The 22,325-nt window shown below is 40.3% G+C and overlaps 1 protein-coding gene across 3 annotated transcripts in view; it reads left to right on the top strand.

Moving 5' to 3' along the window:
* LOC119657701 overlaps window positions 1–22,325 on the top strand; it is a 174,194-nt gene that overhangs the window by 24,986 nt on the left and 126,883 nt on the right. For all 3 annotated transcript variants that reach the window (XM_038064740.1, XM_038064741.1, XM_038064742.1), the window contains exon 2: window positions 10,626–10,741. In XM_038064740.1, the coding sequence (XP_037920668.1) occupies window positions 10,645–10,741 (97 nt within the window). In that variant the 5' untranslated portion in view covers window positions 10,626–10,644. The remainder of the gene's footprint in view (window positions 1–10,625; window positions 10,742–22,325) is intronic.

Consider the following 22,325-nt stretch of genomic DNA (forward strand, 5'->3'; position numbering starts at 1 on the left):
TATGGAGATTACTTGATGAAGGGAAGAATCATCACACGTGCCGTTCAAGAGGCATCTCGCACGTCACCAAATGTCTCTCGATATCCTTCTCCTTGAATTGATTTGGAATCCAGTTACCTGATTTCCCGGCCATTTCCATCGCGTGCATCCAACTCTTTGGACAAATAATCAAGGGTTCGCGTTCTTTATCACTCACGTCGAAATTGCAACTGAGGATCGTCGAAATCATTCTTTACAAGTTGTATCTGAGCGTGATTACCGTAAATATTGCTCAACATACGACGCGTTTCAGCCCCATTTTTTCTTTGAGAGGTAAAAATGAAGCATGACTTTCTGCAAATGCTGTTTTTTCGGGGCGAATGTTGACATTTTTGGCGTCAGATAAAAAACGATTTTTACGCTTCCAACGAATGTCAACTGCTCCGATCAAAACCTTATACGGTTTTCGGGATGTCTTTTCCGGCAATGTGGATTGTCACGATGGCTTCCTGGTCTTGGTTCAAGGTTGGGTTCCTTGGATGTCGCTGGCTATCGCGGAAGAAGGTTCGAGCTCATCGGTGTTGCTAATAGACGAGCTAGTCATCGCCGGGAGCACTGTCTATCAAACTCAAGGTAGCAGTACTGTATGTTGATTTATTTTGCGGTGTGCTTTGCTGAGATATTAATGCTACTGTTTGCACTTCTTGGTCACGTGATCGTCGAACTGCTGTTGCCTTTGCGTGGCTACCTTGTAACGTCTCTTTTTTGTGGTCCTTGGTTCTTGGGGCGTGGATAAATGCTTATATCAGTGCCTGTATCATAGGACCGTATTTTCGTGTTTCGGTCGGACATAGACATGCGTTGTGATAGGGATGAAACGAGGCCATTAGCATGGAAGTATTTTCCACGAGCTACCTTGTTTTCTCTTCCTGGCTGGCACTCAATCGCTTTATTACGGATTATTTATCGCTCCTCTGTATTAATCCGCAAACGTATTAAAATCATCAAAAGTTGTTGCACTTAAAGTCAAGCAGGCCGAGGCGGACTAATCACACTAGCCGTTGCAGTCAGCATTGTTTTCCAAAGAAGAAATTCAAGGCACATTTGATTCGAGATGTTTCCGGTGGAAAGAACGGGAAGTACGTCGGAAAGGCAAAGAGAAGCGTCCAACACCTCTTGATTTAGCCAAGGAGCATAGGATTACAATGGTGACATTTCTGTCTCCCTCTTCCCGCCCTAGACGGCTTTTGGACCCATCAAATTGCAGTGGGAAGCTGGAATCAATGGCTGAATGAAAATCCATCCAGGGAAAACTATGCATTGAGCTCACAAAATATGTGAATAAAAGATTTTTTTCAAAACCAATAAGTCTAAGGCCTAAAGAGTGTTGGAACTCACACCACCCAAGCGGGTGGTAGAATTGGTTGTCCCTACTAAGTTCTTAGTAAGGTGGTAGAAGTTTGTGTTAGTACGGGTATAAAGAATAGAATACCTCTGCAAAATGTCACCTTAGACGATACGAGGATAGAGCTGCATCTTTATTATGTGAGATGCTCAAGAAATGGTCTGCCGTTATACAATATTTCTTAGACAATTTCCACTATCCAAAGTGAGCCAAGTTTGAATTCTATTCGATACGGTGCTACCCAATCACCCGTCTAAATTGTAAAACATGCTTGAATCGTTAGAGTGCTTTGTTCTCATAGCGGCTGAAAATGCAAATAGAATCGTAGAAAGGTGCGCGTTTAATACTTAATGAAATCTACTATTCGTAACTTACAACTACTCAATCGATAAGATGAGTTCTTCCATATACATATGTATTTATTTTCACTATTCCTGGGTAATTGAATGTGAACTTTATCAGAAAAAAAATCATTACTCAGCGAACGTTGAAAGGTCAAGCAATATTCCCTAAGGTTAAGAAAACATTCTCAAAAAAGGAATTGAATGAAAAGTATTTTCATGAATCGTACATCCGTCTTCAATTCAGATTGCTTGAATCATCTGTTTGCCTTTTCCTTTTTTGATAAATATAATTTTCTGCCAATCAAAACCCACTTTCAGACATTTCGGAAATTGAGAAGTGCACTTTGCCCTTTACGTTGATGGCAAGTGTATTGGAATGATTGATCAATATTAGACCTTTCTATAGAAATCAATTGTGGATTTTATATAGAGTGAGGCCAAAAGTCAATTAATATTTGAAATGATTATAAGAAATTCAAAAGTTATATGAACTAAAAAGCATTTGTTTCAGAGTTGTTACAATCTCGACAGTTGTTACATCTAGGACGATCCTACCTACTTAAAATATAAAGGGGCTCTGGTGGTGGTGGTTGGTGGTAGGTTAAGGAGAGAACGCCCCTCAACCATGAACATGTATGCAGAATGGTGTGGTTCTGAATGGTTTCATCCAAACTTTGTGAGAGTCCCAGGCTGTGACGAATTTGGGTACAATCCTTCTAGCTCACATTATTATGGGAACTAAACCGCCCTCTCGAGACACCAAATTTCTTTGATTTCCAGAGTCAGTGGCTGATAGTTCACCCTCTTCTCTACATATTTCCGTTCAATGTTGTTATTACAGGGGATAGCAACATCAGTAATATACGTGGAGGGTCCTGTCTTGTCAACTAATAGCACGTCAGGCTTGTTGTCGGTTATATGGTAATCAGTTAGAGTTTACATATTCCCGCGATCAGTCCATGCTTGAATGAAAGATTCTGTATCGGCGCCATAACAGCCCGCCACAACGTCTCTAGTGCCGAACTACACATTTTGCACCCGTACTTTCATTATAAGCTTTTTATGTTCCGGGATGGCGACCACAACATCCTGAAGAGTGCACATAAATCCTTCCGTCTCAGCAAAGAGCTTCCCAGCAAAATATGACTACCAGAGATAATTCAAGTTTTTACCAAGGATTGCCTTTGACTTATCTTAACTTTAATTCCTTTAGAGGATTGAAAGATCGATACTTCAAGTTAAGTGGAGTCAGCCCACAATCTGATACTCGTCTGCTCTTTGCTGGTGGCGTCTGGTGGGTCGACTTGGTGGTGATGTTATGCCTCCACGTCAACCTCGTACCTGCTTCCGATCCCACGAAGCAGGTTCATCCGCCTGACAGTTCTAACAATTTGGATGATGCATTCGGAATTTGGACATAGTAGTCTGTATCCGTCGTTGGATATTTTCCAGATTGGTCCTCATTCACGACAATATTTCGAATGTATAAGCTAGTGAAGGAATAGTGAATATGTTCAGTGCGCTTATTTTATTCTTCCCCGAAAGATGGGATTTCAGCACTAGCTCACATGTCGCAAGAATTTGGACAGCAGAGCATCCTTCAGATCACTCCTAGGTATTTTTAGAAATCTGTCCCGGCCATAGCCTGGATGTGAAGGTCGTCAAAGCTATGTTTGGCTCGTGATAAACGATTCGACACTTCCACTGTATTCCAAATTCCATCCGAATATGACGGTTAAGCATGTCTACTAATCGTAACAGACATCTGAGATGGTCATCAGTACCAGCATATAACTCGATGTGATCTAAGTACATCAAGTGTGTAAGCTCGTTCGTACTAAGTAGGCCAAATTTGATTGCGAAATCATACTCTCTATCATCAGTCAGTACCAATATAAAACCAAACAGAACTCAATCAATCTAACAAAGCCCCAAAGAAAATAGTTATTTAAAAAAAATCAGAGCTAGTAAACTATTCATACAATACAGTTTCTGATATTAGATGCAATATATTTCTTATCATTACGATAACTGCCTCAACAAGGATCCTCGATCTACTTCTGTGGTAGCTGGAAGCATCCACGATGAATCGGCTTTGGCTCAAGCGCCTCACACATTTCTCGCAGCTACACCCGCCCCTGCTGTTCCACTTGCTGCCTTCAACGCAGTTTGTTGCGCAGCTGACAACCGGAGCTATTCCGAAAAACTTTCCGATCTTGTCTCGCTCCCGCGATATCGTTCATTCTCCAGGCTATCGTTCGTCACTTTCACGGTCGAGACACTAGAGTACATAAAGGGGAAAGTTGACTCACTTTCACTATTGTCATCTGTCAAACTGACAAAAAACATCCGCCCCTACCGAGTGATATCTTTATTTAAAGTCAATTATCCGCACGAATGGAACGGAATCGGCAATACTGCTTTTTGGCTTGAAGGTGTGTTCATTAAGCCGTACAAGTGTACCAGCTCAAGAATAAATTACAGGGCTGCCTCAACCATCAGGGTCACTGGCTCTGTGTTTACTGTCGGCCGTTTTATCAAAGTGTTATTGGGTTAAGAACCAAGCAGGGACCTTCAATTTATCGGTGATGGCTCAGCAACATCATATACTCTGTATTCATGAAACCTGGTTTGGCGATAATTGATTGAACTCGAAGCTCCTTGCATGGTATTCTATTTTCCGCTGCGACAGGAATCGGCCTGCATTACTTAAGTCCGGCGATGAGGTCTTAATTGCATTAAAAGTTCAACTCCGCCCCGAATCCGTTTTTTTCTCCCCTTTCTCTGGGTATTGCTCAACGCCTCTTCTAGATGCAGACTGCTCCGAATTGCTTGCCATTCTTCTCCTTACACGTTCCGTAGTTGAGTTCCTCATTGGTAATCTTGACACCAACGTTGGACCTGCTTTCCTGACATCTTCCTTGTTAACTAACTGTAAATAACACATCCGCCCCTCTGTATGTAATCTTTGACAAAGGTCTCGCTACTTTCCTTATCTTTGGAAAGAGGGACGCTAATTCCTATCCTCCAGAGCGGAGATCCTTCTTTAGCTGTGGACTACCGTCCCATCTTTCCTCTCTCCTCTAGAGATACGTCAACGACTGGCTGACCATGCACTTCAGTTACCTCATTGTCAAAAGGCAGGATGGTTTCGTGGAACATGGACCTACTGCTCTAAACCTTCAGGTCTTTACCAACTTTACCAACTTTATTAATATTTGAGCTTTGGTAGTAAGCAGTAAGTAGTCCGGTATCATAGTTCATTATTGAAATACAAAGCAACTTATACCCACATCTTCGAAAAAAGATGTTTTTCTGCTGTAAAGCTAGAGGGCGCTGTGCCCAATTTAAAGAAAGAAAAAAAATAAATGGCATTTTAACGTGCGGACTTAACCACGGTTGGCAAACTAGGAATATTAAAAAATGTTGAAAGGTAAATTTTTTCCACCTTGTTGAATTTTTTTGTAAATGTTGATGTTTTTTCACCGCTTCTTTAAAGCATGAAAAAAATGATCCAATGAATCATCATCAATCATCCTAGTTTGCGAACCGTAGAAATATGTTCTGAATAAGTGGTAAAAATTTCAAAGTATTTCGTTGGATAGGTTTTCAACACGCAGTTTCGAGAAAACCGGGAATTTAATTGAAGAATTCACTTTTCTAGAAAACTAATTTCTCTCAGAAATTTCTACAGTAAAGATATTTTTAAAGAATAGTTTACGGAATTAGTGGCAGCTATGATATCACAAAACGTCTTAAAACAAATACATACAATCAAAATGTAACAAAAATCGATGAATTCTATGCACAAAGTGTTCTGTCTTCCCGAGTGCTATATACATACATTATTGTCACACTAAGCAAATCCCTAAGCTGAGTTGTTTCCTCAATATCTTGGAATTGATCGAAAATTCTCCATGCAATCTCAAATCTGTGCTGTAATAGGTTCGCTCGTATCTATTGATTTTATTCAAAGGTTATTACGAAAATAATTACATAATCGGCTTATTGCGCTTCAAGATAAAGTATGTGCTGTAACGCTAAAAGTGTTTGAAAGGATATTCTTCAAATTTATGTTAAAAGGGAGCTTTGGAATTTTAACTACAAAGATGTAGTTTAAAACGGAAAGTTTTGGAGAAGAAAGTGGACCGTGGGCAAAACAAATCGAAAAACCGGAAACTGCCTCAAGTGCAGAAGGTTTTGTGTATTTATTATGCGAGAAACTTTGTTTATCAGCAAAAAAATTCTTTATCCTCTTCCGCATGTAACATAAAATTGTATCAATCGCTGTACGTAAATAGTTTTCCAGGCCACACATTCCTACCAAGTAAAATATGTAGCTGATTTGGAGTAAATTGTATGTGACACACAGACAGATGGAGTTACTTTGATGAGATTTGGCTTTACATAAAACCTTAAAAGCACTGGCAGTTTCAAGAAACGAACCTAAAAATTTGAAAGATAAAAGCTCTATGCTTTAAGTACAAGTGTCGGCAAGAGAAACAAAGCTCAATACAATTGACAACGATGGATGAACCAGAGTTACGAATAAAAAGGAGCAAAAGCAAAGATAGAACTTCGCTCAGGAGCAATTATTATCTCTAGCAAGGGCGATATAGGCGTGCGGTCATCAAGCCTTATAATATACCATCATCATCAACGGCGCAACAACCGGTATCCGGTCTAGGCCTGCTTTAATAAGGAACTCCATACATCCCGGTTTTACGCCGAGGTCCACCAATTCGATATCCGTAAAAGCTGTCTAGCGTCCTGACCTACGCCATCGCTCCATCTCAGGCAGGGTTCTTTTCTACCATAGATATTACCCTTACAGACTTTCCGGCTGGGTCATCCTCATCCATACGGATTAAGTGACCCGCCCACCGTAACCTGTTGAGTCGGATTTTACCCACAACCTGACGGTCATGGTATCGCTCATAAATTTCGTCGTTATGTAGGCTACGGAATCGTCCATCCTCATTCTTCGGAGGATTCTTCTCTCAAACGCGGCCAAGAGTTCGCCATTCTTCTTGCTAAGAACCCAAGTCTCTGAGGAATACATGAGGACTGGCAAGATCAATGTCTTGTACAGTAAGAGCTTGATCCTATGGTCAGACATTTCTAGATTTTGTAAGCTGAAATAGGCTCTGTTGGCTGCCAACAACCGTGCGCGGATTTCATCGTCTTAGCTGTTATCGGTTGTGATTTTCGACCCTAGATAGGAGAAAATATCAACAGTTGTAAAGTTTTAGTCTCCTATCTTTATTCTTTACGTTTGACCAGTGAGATTAGACGTTGTTCGTTCTTTCAGTTTTGGTGCTGACGTTCCCACCATGTACTTCGTCTTGCTTCCATTGATGTGCAGTTCAAGACCTCGCACTGCCTTCTCGATCTGAATGAAGGCAGTTTGTACGTATCGGGTCGTTCTTCCCATGATGTCGATATCTTCAGCATTGGCCAGTAGTTGGTTAGACTTAAAGAGGATCGTACCTCTTGCATTTAGCTCAGCATCACGGATCACTTCCTCGAAGGCCAGATTAAAGAGGACGCATGATAGGTCATCCCCTTGTCGTAGACCGTTGTTGATGTCGAATAGTCTTGAAAGTGATCCTGCTGCTTTTATCTGGCCTCACACATTGGTCAGGGTGAACTTAGTAAGTCTTAGCAATTTTGTCGGGATATCGAATTTTTTCATGGCCGTGTACAGTTTGATCCTGGCTATGCCATCATAGGCGGCTTTAAATTCGATGAAAAGATGATGCAACTGATGTCCATATTCAAACAGTTTTTCCATCGCTTGGAACTTAGCAACGTGATACCTTATAATTGCTGCCCTGCGTGATATCTCAATTTTTATGTATGCGACAGATAATGCCTTTTTGCCAATCGTCAGGCATTGATTCGCTGTTCGCTGGTTGATAAACCACTTGGTGTAATTGGTCGCCTGCATATTTAACCAATTCGGTTGTAATTCCCTCGGCTCCTGGCGGCATATGATTTTTAAGCCGATGAATTGTACAGACTGTTTCTTCTATACTTGGTGGTGGCATTATTTGTCCGTCATTTTCAGTTGGTGGGACCTTCAACTCGTCGATATTCTGGTTGTTCAGTAGTTCATCAAAGTACTCAACCCATCGCTCCAATATGCATGCCCATTCTGTCGGAAATCAGATTTCCCTCTTTGTTTCGGCAGGATGAACATCGAGGTGTGTAAGGCTTCATCCTGCTGATTTGTTGGTAAAACTGCCTGGTGCGGTTACTCCCTGTACTTTTCGAGTTCACAGACCTGTTGATTCGCCCAGGCTTCCTTTTTCCGTCTGTGATAAGTATTCGCGCGTGCGTGCGTCCTTTGAGAATGCGACATTACTCGGTATGCAACATTCGTCCGTTCCGTTGCTACCTTACATTCATCGTCAAACCAGCCGTTCCAACTTTTCTTGCGGCTGGGGCCGAGTATCTTTGTGGCCGTATCAATGATAACGTTCTTCAGGTGGTTATGAAGATCATTTGTTGATGCTTCATCTCCAGTTCATCTGTTAGCTGTGTTTATTGCGGCATCCATTTCCCCCTTATAGGTCTTACGGAAAGCTGTGTTGTGAACGGCTTCGGTATTCACTCTCACTTGATTGTCGGAGAAGATTCTGGCCGGTGTTGTTATTCGATCTCGGAGCACCATGCCAACGAGATAGTGATCCGAGTCTATATTGGCTCCCCTATATGTTATGACATTCATCAAGGCGTTCGATCGTGGTCAATTTGGTTGAAAGTGGTCCCATCTGGAGGGGCCTACGTATGTTTGGGGACCGCTTTCCTCGCAAACCAGGTACTTCTATCATAACAACCATTTCGTGTGACACTGAATAATGCGCAGTCCGTTGTCAATTGTATTTTCATGTAAGCTATGGGAGCCAACGTATCGCATTAATACGGGCTCCTTCCCTACTTGGTTGTTAAAATCCCCAAGTATGATTTTGATATCATATCTGGGGCAGGCTTCCAGGGTTCATTCTACTGCCCCGTAGAAGGTATCCTTCTCCAACTCTAAAGTCTCCTTTGTAGGGGCGTGAACGTTTATGAGGCTTACATTTCTAAATTTGCCTTGCAAGCGCAGAGTGCATAGCCTTTCGCTTATGTTTTCAAAGCCGATAGCAGGTTTCATTTTTTGGCTGACTAAGGAACCTACTCCGAGCGCATGGTTAACTGGATGGCCACTATAATATATGATGTCGCCACTGTTCTCCAGGAAACCGGTCCCTGTCCAACGCATCTCCTGGAACGCTGTTGCATCAGCACTATATTGGGACAGGGTGTCGGCTAGCTGCTTGGTAGCTCCATCCCAGTATAGGGAGCTCACTTTCCATGCGAAAATGTGCAAATCGTTATTCCTTTTTCGTTGCCGGATTCGTCGTTGTGTTATCCGTCCGCTTCGTAACTTCGGTTTTCCGTGTAGCGTTGTCAGCCTTACTCAACCCCCAACCTAGAGGACCAGTTGGTACAATTTGCCCCGTTTTTAGGTACGGGAGACTCGCCTTCATCCTTCTCTGTCTGCAGCTTTTCGTTAAGAAAGAACTCCCAGCGGTCACCACGTGGAGGTAGAGATAGGGTTTGGTAGTAGAGCTGCTGGTGTTGGATAAGCAGGCGTTTCCCACGTTTTATGCTCCATCGTGGTACTAATCCACGTTTCGCCCTGGTACCTATACTACCCTTTGACCAGCCTTGCCTCTTAAGTGAATAGATTTACGCTTCGTAATGAATAGTAATGAGGCGATCGTAGCTGGATTAATGCTCAGCTCAGACTTCTTCCATCAACTCCTTGTAATTCTCAATTTCAGTTGGATTCTATGACATAGGGTGAAATTAATATAATATCGTCAGATTAATACGATATCGTTTGCGGATCCTTGGATATGCAAAGAGTCCTTCTTGCCTTATACATACATACATACATGGTTCGATTTAGGTCATTTTCCGGTTTTCATAGACTAATTAGTTCTAGTCGAGGTGTTTGTGTAATACAAAGTTCTGAAAGTCTACTGGAAAGTCTCGTCTAAGATCAACTTAGGAGTGCAATACTTTACGTGAATACTAATCAAAACTAGAATGTTCCCAGCCATAACAAAAACGATGACACTGGAAAGTTTCGTGTAAATCCTAACAAAGTTAAACTATGTTAGTTAAAATTGTTGGTTTTCACGTGAATCTACGACTCATTTCTTTCTGATATTGATGCGAACTATTTATCCCTCAGTTGTAAGCAGTTCAGGATTGAATTAGGTTTAAGTTTTACCACTCCTAAAAACATGAAGCAGTTCTGTTATAAATTAATAAATAGGATTAATCAATTCCTATTCAAATTACCAAACCTTGAAATAACGAATAAGCAAACCTTAACCCACTCGAAATGAATTAGTAAACTTTTGAACATATTCAACATTTCCATAGCTGAACCAAATCAAGAGTTATTAATTCAGTACCTTCTGAGATTTGAATGATGTTTGGAAGCATCTGATACCATTACTTGAGTTGTCCTCTGAAAGTGTGTGGGGGAATATTTCTGCTATTATCTCCTTTTAGCATAAATCCACCATATCCCTTTAAAATTAACTTCAATTTTAACAAGCTTGTATCTGGCGCGTACTTCAAGATTTCGATAAGAACACTTCCCCATTCATATACAGGTAATAGGTGAAACTTGCACAGGTAAAAAGCCTCTGCCTTCTTCCAACGAAAGTAAAATTCATTATTTCCTGGAAATAAATATGGTTAAGATAAACAAAGAAACGTTTACGTTTTTCCGGGAAGGGGGTTTGGAGCTACGACGGAAAGGACTACCCATTTCAAAGTAGGTTAGTAAAACATTCAAATCTAATTTCCTTATCCTGTTCTTCTATTTGCAGGTGCGCTTATAGGAGAAAAATGTCCCTGCGATCCTTTTATGTTGTTTTATGCTTAGTATGCTGGCTGCACGGAATCTCCGGGGCTTCAACACCTCTTAACATTCGCAAATTGTACGGTAAGTTCCCTTTGCGTTTGAATTTATGTAAACCTTGTAAGTCGTGGACTAAAACAATTGCGGAGAAAGTGAGTGTTTTGTTAATTATAGCGTACATGCAGTTGAAATGTTCTCTCGTTTTTCAAAATAAGGCGCTTTAAAGGACATCCACTGGAGAACTTTGAACATAGGCATGTAAAGGGGAGAATATGTCAAGGTATTATTTATTCAGGCTATCGCATGCTCTGCAAATGTTGTTAAGAATGCAAACTTGTTCAGCATAAGAGCGAAGGAAAAATTATATCAAACGGCTTTCATTCAGGATCCTTTTTCATGCGCGTGAAGGAAAAATGGAACGTTTTTCTGAAAGTCCGAGAGTTTCTAGTTATATCTCAAACCCAATCTCTCCCTAACCTTGTTTTTACAAAATATGCGTTATGGAGGAGTATTTAAGAAATGAAGGGTAGTTTTACGATTCGTTAATTTTTCATAAATTCTTATCTTTAAATATGCCAACAGGTTTCCATACTAAATCTGAATAATGAATGTAAGTTTCTCATGTGACAATTTGATTGACATGAATTCGATAACTGTAAAGGAATTCTAACCCTTGTCTTGAATTTCAGTGAGAATTCGGTTTACATCACCTTATATCTTTGAAATATATTCGAACTCCATAATTTTACTTTTCAGGGTATTTTGTGGATAAGGAACATTTTGTTGTGCGGTATTTTTAAGCAGGCGTCAGTTGAGGGTGCGGTGGCCGAGGAGGTGGTTGGACGTCTTGTGCCTCGGTTTGACCTTTGCTTTCCGTCATATTTGCTTTTTTGTCTGGTACGTTTTGAGGTATGCTTGTCCTCTGCAGCATTAGGTGTGATGGAAAGAAAGCGGTTCAAGCTCAATAAAAAAAATAAAATAGAAAGTAACAGGAAACATTACGAAACAACTGTAAGAAGGGAAAATGAGAGTGGATTAGATCAAAAGTGAAAATAACATGGGCCAACCAGCAAACAAATTTTCTCATGTTAGGAGTATAAATCAATTTCAAGTTTTTTTTTCATAAAATTGAATTGAATATATTTTGCAATGCGATTATTTAAAATATTGGCCATCGTTAGCCACTACTTTTTCCCATCTTCCTGGTAGCATACGAATCCCGCGTGAAAATAACACCTCGGTTTTTGATATAATCCACGAATCTACCCACTTTTTGGTTTCTTCGTAAGAATGAAATAGTTGGTCAACCAGGTCATGCGTTGTTCATAGGAAAAGGTGGTAATCCGAGCAATGTCTGGACTGTATAGCGGGTGAGGTAGCACACACCATATTTCCTTGACGATTTTGCAACATGTAACCGGGTATTATCATGCTGAAAAATCACCCTGTCATGTCTTTCGGAATATTCTGGTCGTTTTATTTTCAACGTTCCATTCAGATTCATCAGTTATTGTTGTTAACATTCCCCTGTGGGTTGTCCGGATGGTTTCGTCCGGATGGAGTAGCTCATTCTACAGAACGTGGAATTGTAGAGCATGAGCCTCGGTCCGTGAATATTCGGCTTTGGCGTTAATGATTATGCGTGTTCGGGTTAATCATATGATTTTTCCACTTCGGGTTATCGTGGCGAATCCACTTTATATGGCCAGTGACGATGCCATGCAAAAAATCCTTTCTTTTAAGACTTTTTGTGAAAGAAAACCTTATTAAAATAGATTCAATGTCTGTCTGGACGTCTATTTGTCTATCAAACCCAATTAACCCAGAAACGGGTGAACCGGTTGTCATGAAATTTGGTGGGAACATGGGGTCTGTGTGCCTTTTTACATGCAACAAGTGGCATCATTTTACGTTGGGACTAAGAGGGGAAGTCCCTATATATGCGAAGGAGGGGGCTATAAATTGTTTTTCACAGAATATAGGCAGGATATCAAATGCAAGACCTCGATTAGTACTTTTCGAAAATGATCTTATGTGACATTGAATGAAACACAGAGGAGTGATGACTCAAAATATGTGGATCAAAAAGTGAAACAGATCTTATTCTCAGAACCTATTAAACTGAACAATCTAAAAACAAGTCGGAATACCGGAATGCAATTCAACTATTACTAACAAAGTTATAGAGGGTAAAACTCTCTCTCTCTCTGTCAATCACGTGAATTCATTGTTACCCAGGACATGTGTGACGTCATCATCATATAAAGTGAACTCATATCATACACCATCTACTGAATGGCGGGCACACTAATTTGAGTAGCACTTCACTCCATTCTGCTATTCAGAAGATGGCGGGCTCCGGATCACTCATCCCTGTATTATTTGAAAGTGGGTGCGAGTTTTGAACTAAATAAAAATAGAGCAAAAGCATCTGCAGTCGGGTTTGGCCATGCTGCTCTTCAGGGTGGAGGCGCGTGGCAACACCTGATGAGATCACCTCCACCCGGTAATCGAAACCGACGACTCACAAGAATTTTTTCCGGGTAGTGTTCCATATAGGTGAATGCACTTATCTATACTTTAGTACCAGCGGTTTTCAACTTTTGTACTTATATATGTACATATATATGTTTTAGTGTATACAAAGTGGAAATATTTAAATGCGCGCTATCAATTAGATGCAAACAGACGGACAGATAATAGACAATGTTTTTCTGGGATGAGCATAACATTATATTTATGTCTTTAATATGTACATATATCTGAAAGTTTGGAAATGCAAACATGAAGGAATATTTTCAATTAATAACTATCTGTGAAAAGAGAAACATGCATAGAAAGTTCCTTACATAGGATGAACACAAAACCTGATCTGAACCGGCCAGCTTCCGGTATTCCGAGTTTTTTGCTATTAAAACTGCTGTTTACATGTGAAAAAACGTCGTTCCACGTGTTTCGGCTTCAGTTCGGATCGTACCCAATTTCTTTCCTTTCTGATCATTTCAAATGCTTTCTAAAGTATGGAACTGGTTTGTTGTGTTACGTCTAATGATTCCGCAAGTTCTTCTTTTGTTTGGACTTCATCCAATAGTTCTTTTAATTCGGTGTTTGCAAACTATATCAACTGTCCATTTTTACAGCATGACGTTACGTTACACGTTCCCTGCGTTGGAAGATGTTTTCCATAAACTTCACGCAGCAATCGGTAACCTTCAGCTGCTTTTTTCTTCCAAGTTGAAAACCGGAAGCTCGGCGCTTCAGTTATGGGAAGTTTTGTTGATTTTGTTTTGTATATAGCTCATAGTGTATAACGTTGAATATATTGAATTCGACATGGTACTAGCATTTTAGTAGTAATTTGACGCGAAAGAGGCAGTTTTGACGTGTCCGCGGCAGTGATCTGCCCAGAACTGAGCGATTTAAATACCTCGGGTCAATGCTATCAGCCAATGGAGAACTGCGTTATGAAATTGCTTCACGCATTAACGCAACCTGGACGAAGTGGCGTTCCACAACTGGTGCTCTTTGGAATCGACGTATCGACGAACGTCTCAAATCTAAAATTTACCGCAATGTCGTCCGTCTTGTCGCCTTCTATGGTTCTGAGTGTTGGCCGACTATAAAAGACAATGAACGGCGTCTTGCGGTAATGGAGACAAAGATATTGCGTTAGACAAGTGGCGTGACACGTTTTGATCACATCCGAAATGATGATATCCGCGATCGTTATGGGGTGGCAGCGATTGTGGAAAAGTTGCGAAAGAGGCGTCTTCGATAGTACGACCAAACGACCAAAAGGCCGGCCGAAACAACGGTGGCTTGCTACGCTGGATGGGGATTTAAAAGCCTCGAGATTGCATCCAGATCAAGCATTCGATAATTTAATTTTTTGATAAGGTAGTTTCTGAGAGGGGATCCCTGAATTATTTGGGAGCTTTTGGACTTCCACACTCTTCCCATTTGCAACCAATGTCAAAACTAATAACCGTTTCAGAAAGTACAACTCGCGCCCTTTCATTTGAATCCCAATCGATAAAACGTTCAACGTGAAATTCACCGCTTCTCGCAATTGCGTTTCTTTGGCACAAAACTATTGTGTTCGAAGCAAAAAAAATATACTCATTACATTACAAAGAAATGGCAGACTGAAATCTAGTGTGGCGATTACACTTTGTCATGGCTAAGTTGGTTGCAGCATAACTTGGCGTAATTTAGTAATACAAACCCCATCTTTTGTAAAATTCTTCAAATTAATTTATATACCTAATAACTTCGGATTATACAAGTTGAATCCGAAAATTTCTTAAAATTCTCAAACCAAGAACAGATTTTATATAAAACATAAAATTTTGTCAGAGTGAAATTATGCGGTGTTTCCTACGATTAATTAATTGAAGTAATAAAAACTTGTTGTTTCGTTTTCGTTGGTGTGGGTATTTATTCTTGCATATACCGATATTTCGGGAACCACTTGTTCCCTTCATCAGTGCAAACAAGTGGTTCCCGAAATATCGGTATATGCAAGAATAAATACCCACACCAACGAAAAAGAAACAACAAGTTTTTATTACTTCAATAAAATTTTGGTAGTATTTGCTTATTGGATATCAATATCATATCAATAAGCATACTTAAGTCCAAAGGCAATGCGTATTTGGCGCAATTCGTCCACTTTACCAAACTAACAAGCCAGGGATAACAAGACCAAGAAAAATGTCACTCTCAATGATGTCATTTTGCAGTCATTGAGTCCCAAGTAGTAAATTTTGCTTAGTCTATTTCTACTATTCATCATCTGGGTATCGGAGCCTCTTGAGAATCCGAATATCCTATTCTAATATTCGCTACAAATATAAGCGTTTGGAATTCCCTTACTTTAAGATTTCAGATTGCAGTCTAGTTTTATACTTTTTCAGCGTCTGGCTAATCAACTAATTTACTCTAACGGATGTCAAGGGGCGCTCATTAAAAAACGAATACTTTAGTCACCTTGAGTTTGCTTCCCAAATTTCGAACGCTGTGAATATAGTAGTCAGGGACGCAAAGTTCTGGTTTGCCGTGATATAACTAATGAGGATAGAAGCAAGCTCATAGTATTCTCTTGCAACACAAACATTTAAAATTTTATTTTCCTCACCGCAGATATTGGATAAGTGCTGGGAAAACATTAATGCCACCAAGTAGCAAGTAAATCTACAAAACCAGCTAACAAAATGTTTTGGCACAGACTCCGGATTATAGCAAGACTGCTTTTAATATGATACAACATCGCTCTGGGATATATAAACCGAAAGATTCCAGTAGACCTAAATGGTATGGTACTGTACAAATCATCCCAGATATTGGCCTATGTGAATGATATAAATATCCCGGCATGATCAAAATAACGGAGACCCTAGTCAATCGTACTTGCGAAGGAATGTAGCGAAAAATAAACGAAGGCAAGAAAAAACTAGAAGAAAGACGCTAATCACAGAAAGTGGGAAACCAGGCGATTGTAACTTCGTTCAAGTTTTATTTTTGCCTACTTTGGCTCAATTGTGAAAAAGGACAAAAGAGAAATAGACGAAATCAACAGGCGGACCTTAATGGTTGCGTTGCGCCTCGTCAACCACACCTACGCGCCATCAATATCGATTCCTGCAAATTGCTTCAATATCCCTACACTAGGCCCCCCCCCCCTATATCACACAGTTCTACTGTAACCACCAACTATCCCAGGAAGGTGATCTATCCCTGCCACTTCCGCTTTCTGATCATCATTCAAGGCAATCATCAATTAATAATCATCAGTACCAACGGTCAACCAAGCGGTTGGCACAAGATATGATTAGAAGTTGCCGGCAATTATACTATATCTGACAATGGCACATAGTGTAGACTCAAAAATTTGTATATACAAGCAGACATCCAGAAGCACCACTTCCAGACTAATTAATGTCCTGATTTAGCACCTATTGAAGGTTTGTCTACTGGTTTTTCATCTTATGCAATCTATATCTCCAAATCCATATCATACTATGTAATCATACGTTTGCAGCAGTATGTACGCATTTGCTGCGTGATAAGAAAGCAAAGCAGACAATGTTTTCCCTTCTCCACAGTTTTTGCAATTAGAAAGAAATTAAGTTCCTTCTTAGAACATGCAAACGCCAGTGGTGCAGCCCAAAGGAATGAATTTCAAATCAACGGACCGTAACAGCTCTGTATTTTCAAATTGTTGGTGGGTAATTCAAAAAAATCACCATAGAGGCGACTTATCTTTCTAATAGAGGGATTTGTTCCCCCTCTTTTGTGAAGTATTTGAAGGATCAATTCCTGAAAGAAATTTTTGATAGGATAAATTGTCCACGAAGTGAACCAAATATTTCGAAGGGAAACATTGCCTATTTGAACCTACTTGAAGCATATTAAGGATCAATTCGTACTTGAGAATGGTGCTCCCTATCTATGGATAATAGTAACCCTAAATATTTTTTCCAGAGATTGTCCTGGTGAAAAGTGTTCTAGGCAGCGCCGAAGACGTTAGTCTTACATTTGTATAGTAACAATGTTATTCTGCAATATCGCCCTTTGAATCCTTATGGATTCACGAGTCCTTACATCTTGTTTTTTTCGCCCCTTCAGTAGCTGAAGAAGCGTACGTATATATATGAACATATTTTAGGTAATCCTATAGAGATTGTCCTAACGATATCGAAATCTCGCAATTCAAAGAAATCTTTGTTATCTTATTTCGTCACAAATAATATTGAATTATATACACTCAACGCAACATAGCACATTGAAAATGTTGAAATCTAACTGAATATTATTTTGGAAAGGAATACTTGTTACGAGTTGGAAAACTGAGTTTATATGAATAACTACTGTTCTGTGAGACTGACAATCAAAAGCCTAAAGAAGTGCAATTGCTTTTAGTTTAAAAGAGTGCTGACATTGCATTATATGGGTGCCACTCATCCCTTGGTGAGGTATAGCGCACCACTGAAATGTTCGTACAATTCAGCCCCGTGACTTCCCAAGATGCCCCCACTTCTCCTTTACTGTTCTGGATCAAGTGCTTTTGGAGCGACATACTCGTCGGCTATCACGAGAGAGTGGGTTCTACTGCATGGCGTAGCCAGCAATGCAATTAGCGTCCCTCCTTAATGTGTGACCTACCAACTGCCACTTCCACCTTCCATTTACATCACGTACGTACCAAATTCTTCGTTTGAAATAGTACTCCAATGATGCGTCGCATACAGTTGTTCACGAAGGCTTAGCACTTTCCAGTGATAGTCCGTTGGAAAGGAAAAAAAGTGCACCAATCGTGTCCGGATAACTGAGTGGTTAGAGCACAAGGCTGCCGTGCCGAAGGTCACGATTCAAATCTTACTGGTGGCAGTGGAATTTGTATCGTGATTTGACGTCGATTACCAGTTGACTCAGCTGTGAATGAGTACCTGAGTCTCAAATCAGGGTAGAGGCGAGCGCAATATTGACCACATTGCCTTCTGTAGGGTCCGAGATCGAGTTCACTTCAATGTTGTTGACCATCGCGTAAGCAATTTTCAATCAACCGATGGACACTGTGAGATTATGTTACTCGGCAACTTTCTCTTTAAAAATCTTACTGCTATTTATCTTATTGTCAGGTCCTTAAATACGAAAATTCCTTTACTATTGTGCTGATTTGTAATAACTCGTTGGCGAAGTTACTGCCATTTCCCCAACAACTGCGCAGAATTCTTCCTTCCAAGCTATGTGAATGCCTAATAGCACGATAAGTAATGCTTTCACCCAGCGGCTATTATGACAGCGTATTGCTGCTTTAAGCTGATGATGAAGACGCTCGACTATGCTGTTAGCTGCAGGGTGGTTCCGTGTACTTCTGATGTGTTCTGCCCTTCAGGATGGTGAGTTCTTGAGCCAATCTCAATTCAAATTTCATTCCTTGACCTGAGGTGATTCGAAATGGTATGGCATGTTTAGAGGTCTATAAATCGAGGAGGGTGGGAGCCAATATGAGAAATCGTCTACCAATAAGACATGACGATAATATCCAGATGCACATTGACAGTTATTACATTTATATGTCCAAAGTCGGAAGTCGGTTTTGACAGGTGGCCAAACTAGTTCGGTGTTATTCATTTGATTGCGACGTTTGTTCCGAGGGTGTGTGGTGCACGACGTCTCTAGAAGTATTTCTCTCTACCTGCACGTACAAATGCTGTCAAGGAGGAAGATCTTCAGAATGTCCGGGAGTACCAATGAGGCGAGGAGCTTCATAAAAAGAAGGAAAATTGATATTCTTTCTAGGCCGTATCCCGAATTGCTGATATCAAGTGATAACATGACAACGAGCTTTTACTTTGCAAAGAAGTTTGAAACACTTTGGAGCCACAGGGCAAACTGAGAGAGCGTGACATTGACATACGGCTGAAACCTACAACTGATTACCTATTATACTGAATCCCTTACGGCAGAAGGAGCAGACGTTGTGATCATTGATTCGAAGAAAACGCACTTTGAAGAAATGGGTAAGCATACCAGCTTATTTCAGGCGAAAATATACGCCATGACAGATGGTCCTCCTTCACCCTCGAAAGGAACTTTAAGGGGCAGAATATTACTATTCTAACGGACAACCAATCGGCTATTAAGGTACTTAGGTCCTACCAGATAAATTTCAAATTAGTATGGGAATGGCTTACCACACTTAATACGCTCGGTTCGCTCAACACGGTGTGGATACTTTGGGTTCAAGGCCGCATTGGGTTAAAAGGCAATGAAGCAGCTGACGGTATGGACAGTAAAGGAGCATCGATGCTGCTATACGGGTCTGACCCATTCGGTGGGGTCGAAAATGGGTTCATTGCAACGACATTGAAAATAGAAGAGGAATGACTGAGGGAACTTTACTCTGCGAGCTTACCAGGAATGAAACAGTCCAGGGTGTTCATGGAGAGATAAGAACCCAAACGATCGAAAGTTTGTTTTAACCTTACCAAGAAGATCCTCCGGGTCATAGTGGTAATACTCGCTGGTCACTGCAGGCTAAACTATTACTTGGGGAATATAGGATTATCTATGGACACTGTGCGTATATTCTGTGAATGATGAAACCTCCACACATGTTCTGGGACAGTGCTTGGCACTTGTGCAAAGTACCATCAAGATCAAGATCTCATGACTTAGATAAGCGCAAATGGACCAAATGTGAAGTCGCACATCAGCACATCAAATTATATAAGAATCAGTTGAAATTATTCAAACAGCCTTTTGGCTACAAACCTGTGTAGTTGTTGACCTAGTTGCTTAGGGCGTGTTTCTGCTGCTGAAGGCGAGGATGCTGGCAGGCCTGAAATTGCTTTAATGATGTTTGGTGTCGAAAGAAGAACCACGTAATTTTTGTGAGGAGTCTCTTACAGTTTTGTTGTAAATTAACCCGTAAATGAATTTCAATTAAATTGTAAATTTTTTTTCTAATTTTTGTTGCGTTCTATCACTTGAAAGTATTAAAAAACTACAATGCATCTTTTTCTTGCTTTGGGTGTATTGTAGGGAGGCTACTTACGAGAACAATGAACCAACTTTCTATAGAAAGGAAATCCTCCAAGAGTAATGCATTACCCTCTTTATCCGCATTTACATGCATATTTCATCCGCATTCGGGAACTGAGCTTACATTTGATATCCTGGTCATATTTCCAAGAAACGCATCTATTATAACTATTTACTTATGGTCATAGAATTCAACAAAATCTACAACTTCAAAAATAGAACAACCTTGGAAGTATATGTAACCTATTTCCAAGTATTCGGACAGTGTGACACTTTGCTTTCCGTCGTGGGGGAGACGGACTTCCGGAGATAAACTCAACTTTCTAAATGAAATAGAGCAGGAAGATACATATCCAGATATATGAACACACAATATATATGCAGATGTGTTCGTTTGGATGTTACAAGTAGATAGATATGTACTTACTCATCTCACGGTACAGTTTCTATGATAACTATTAAGGAAGTCTGTGAATATAAAATTTTGCTGGCATGAGATTGCATACTGTCTACATCCTCCATCATAAGGTAAACTTTTGCTATTCCATTAAACTCGTGTAAGAGATATTTTGCTCATCAAAAGGGCAGTACGAAATTTTGGGATGAACCCATTCCTTGAGTGCTAGTACAGATGATGAAATAGGTTTGCCACCATGGAAGCATGAGAATAAGTTAAACTCCTCAATTCATTTAAAATGAATGTGCGCTCAAGGCTTTCATAGGAAAAGGACAATGCTCTAGTCATACTGAATTTTGGCCAAGGATTGCTGAAAATACTACGTTTAAATAATAAAAGCGTTTTCAACAGATGAGGCACTGCAAGCTTAAAAGTTTTGGTACCAGAGTTCAGTGTCCTATTTGCTGTGAAAAATTTATAAAGTTATCCTAATTGTGATACTTCTCGGGTAGGTTGGGGACATTAGAGCGTGTCCTACTGGAATTAGGAAGTTGTACAGTAATAACAGGATTAATTAAAATGTCATGAAGGCTAGAAATGAGTACGGAGAAACAAATAAAATAACACAGAGCTTGTTCGCTATTTCGAAGTTGTTCGTTATTTCGAGTTATTATTGTCAGACAGTTGTTGCAAATAAGAACTACGAAGAAAAGTGTGTAAGATTCATTCTTTCTGTTTGATGGATGAAAACTTCACTACACTAATTTCTGTCAGATGGTTATGTGGGGCTTTTACCAATGGAAACTACCTCTTTTTCCATCCACTCTCTCCGAGACTTCTTTATGGTTTTACTCGCGGGGTTGGATTTTAACTGTTATGCTTCTTTCGCCGCTTATCACACCTCGATCGAACTCAACATATTCTCCACGATAATTTCCGTTGATAAGTGAGGATTGGCTACCGCTTTTATTTCGGTTCTGCAAACCTTGGGCAATGGAAGAGTACATATTCCACGTCCTCCGTTATGCACTCGTATTTCCGGCATTTAGGTGAATCATGAATGTGTCCTCGACAGCCACCATGTTTGGCTGAAAACTAGGTTAAGTCATAGCCTACGTTACCAGGCCTTCATTTAATCCAGCTCTACCAATGATAAGTTCCTTGCCGACCGTCCTCGAACGCCATTAGGTTCACTAGTTCGTTCGTGAATCCGTAGGGCTTCAGTCGTTCGTGCGCGCAGCATTTTCAAAGAACACTAAGTCTAAACGCCGCCCCTATTTTTCTTCTGTTATTAATCTTGCTTAGTACGGTTACCCACCCAGGTACTGCGTACAATAACACCGAAGATGCTACTTTTGAAATGGGTTGTCAACGGCTTTGTCTTGGGTGCCCTATAGTCGGTAGCGATCAACGAGCTGATCTTATACGCTGCATATTATAGATGTTGTTTGAACACCCAGATATATGAGAGCAGGCTGTGAATGTATAATTAATTATAATATATAATTCTACTTTGTGCTCTGCGAGTGATAGTCTAGCATTTTTAAACCATGACTTTATCTACCAGATTGCTTTGTTGGCGTATATTTCGACGTCGTCCAATGGAGGTGACTCTGCCATAGAGACGCAACGTTAGTACTATGTTTTACATTATGTTTCACAATAAAGGAACGAGGACTGATTCTTGTGTTAGACCGCAGATTGTTCGATATTTTGGAGGGC

The sequence above is a fragment of the Hermetia illucens genome, chromosome 5 (genome assembly GCF_905115235.1).
Source record: "Hermetia illucens chromosome 5, iHerIll2.2.curated.20191125, whole genome shotgun sequence".
Lineage (NCBI taxonomy): Eukaryota > Metazoa > Arthropoda > Insecta > Diptera > Stratiomyidae > Hermetia > Hermetia illucens.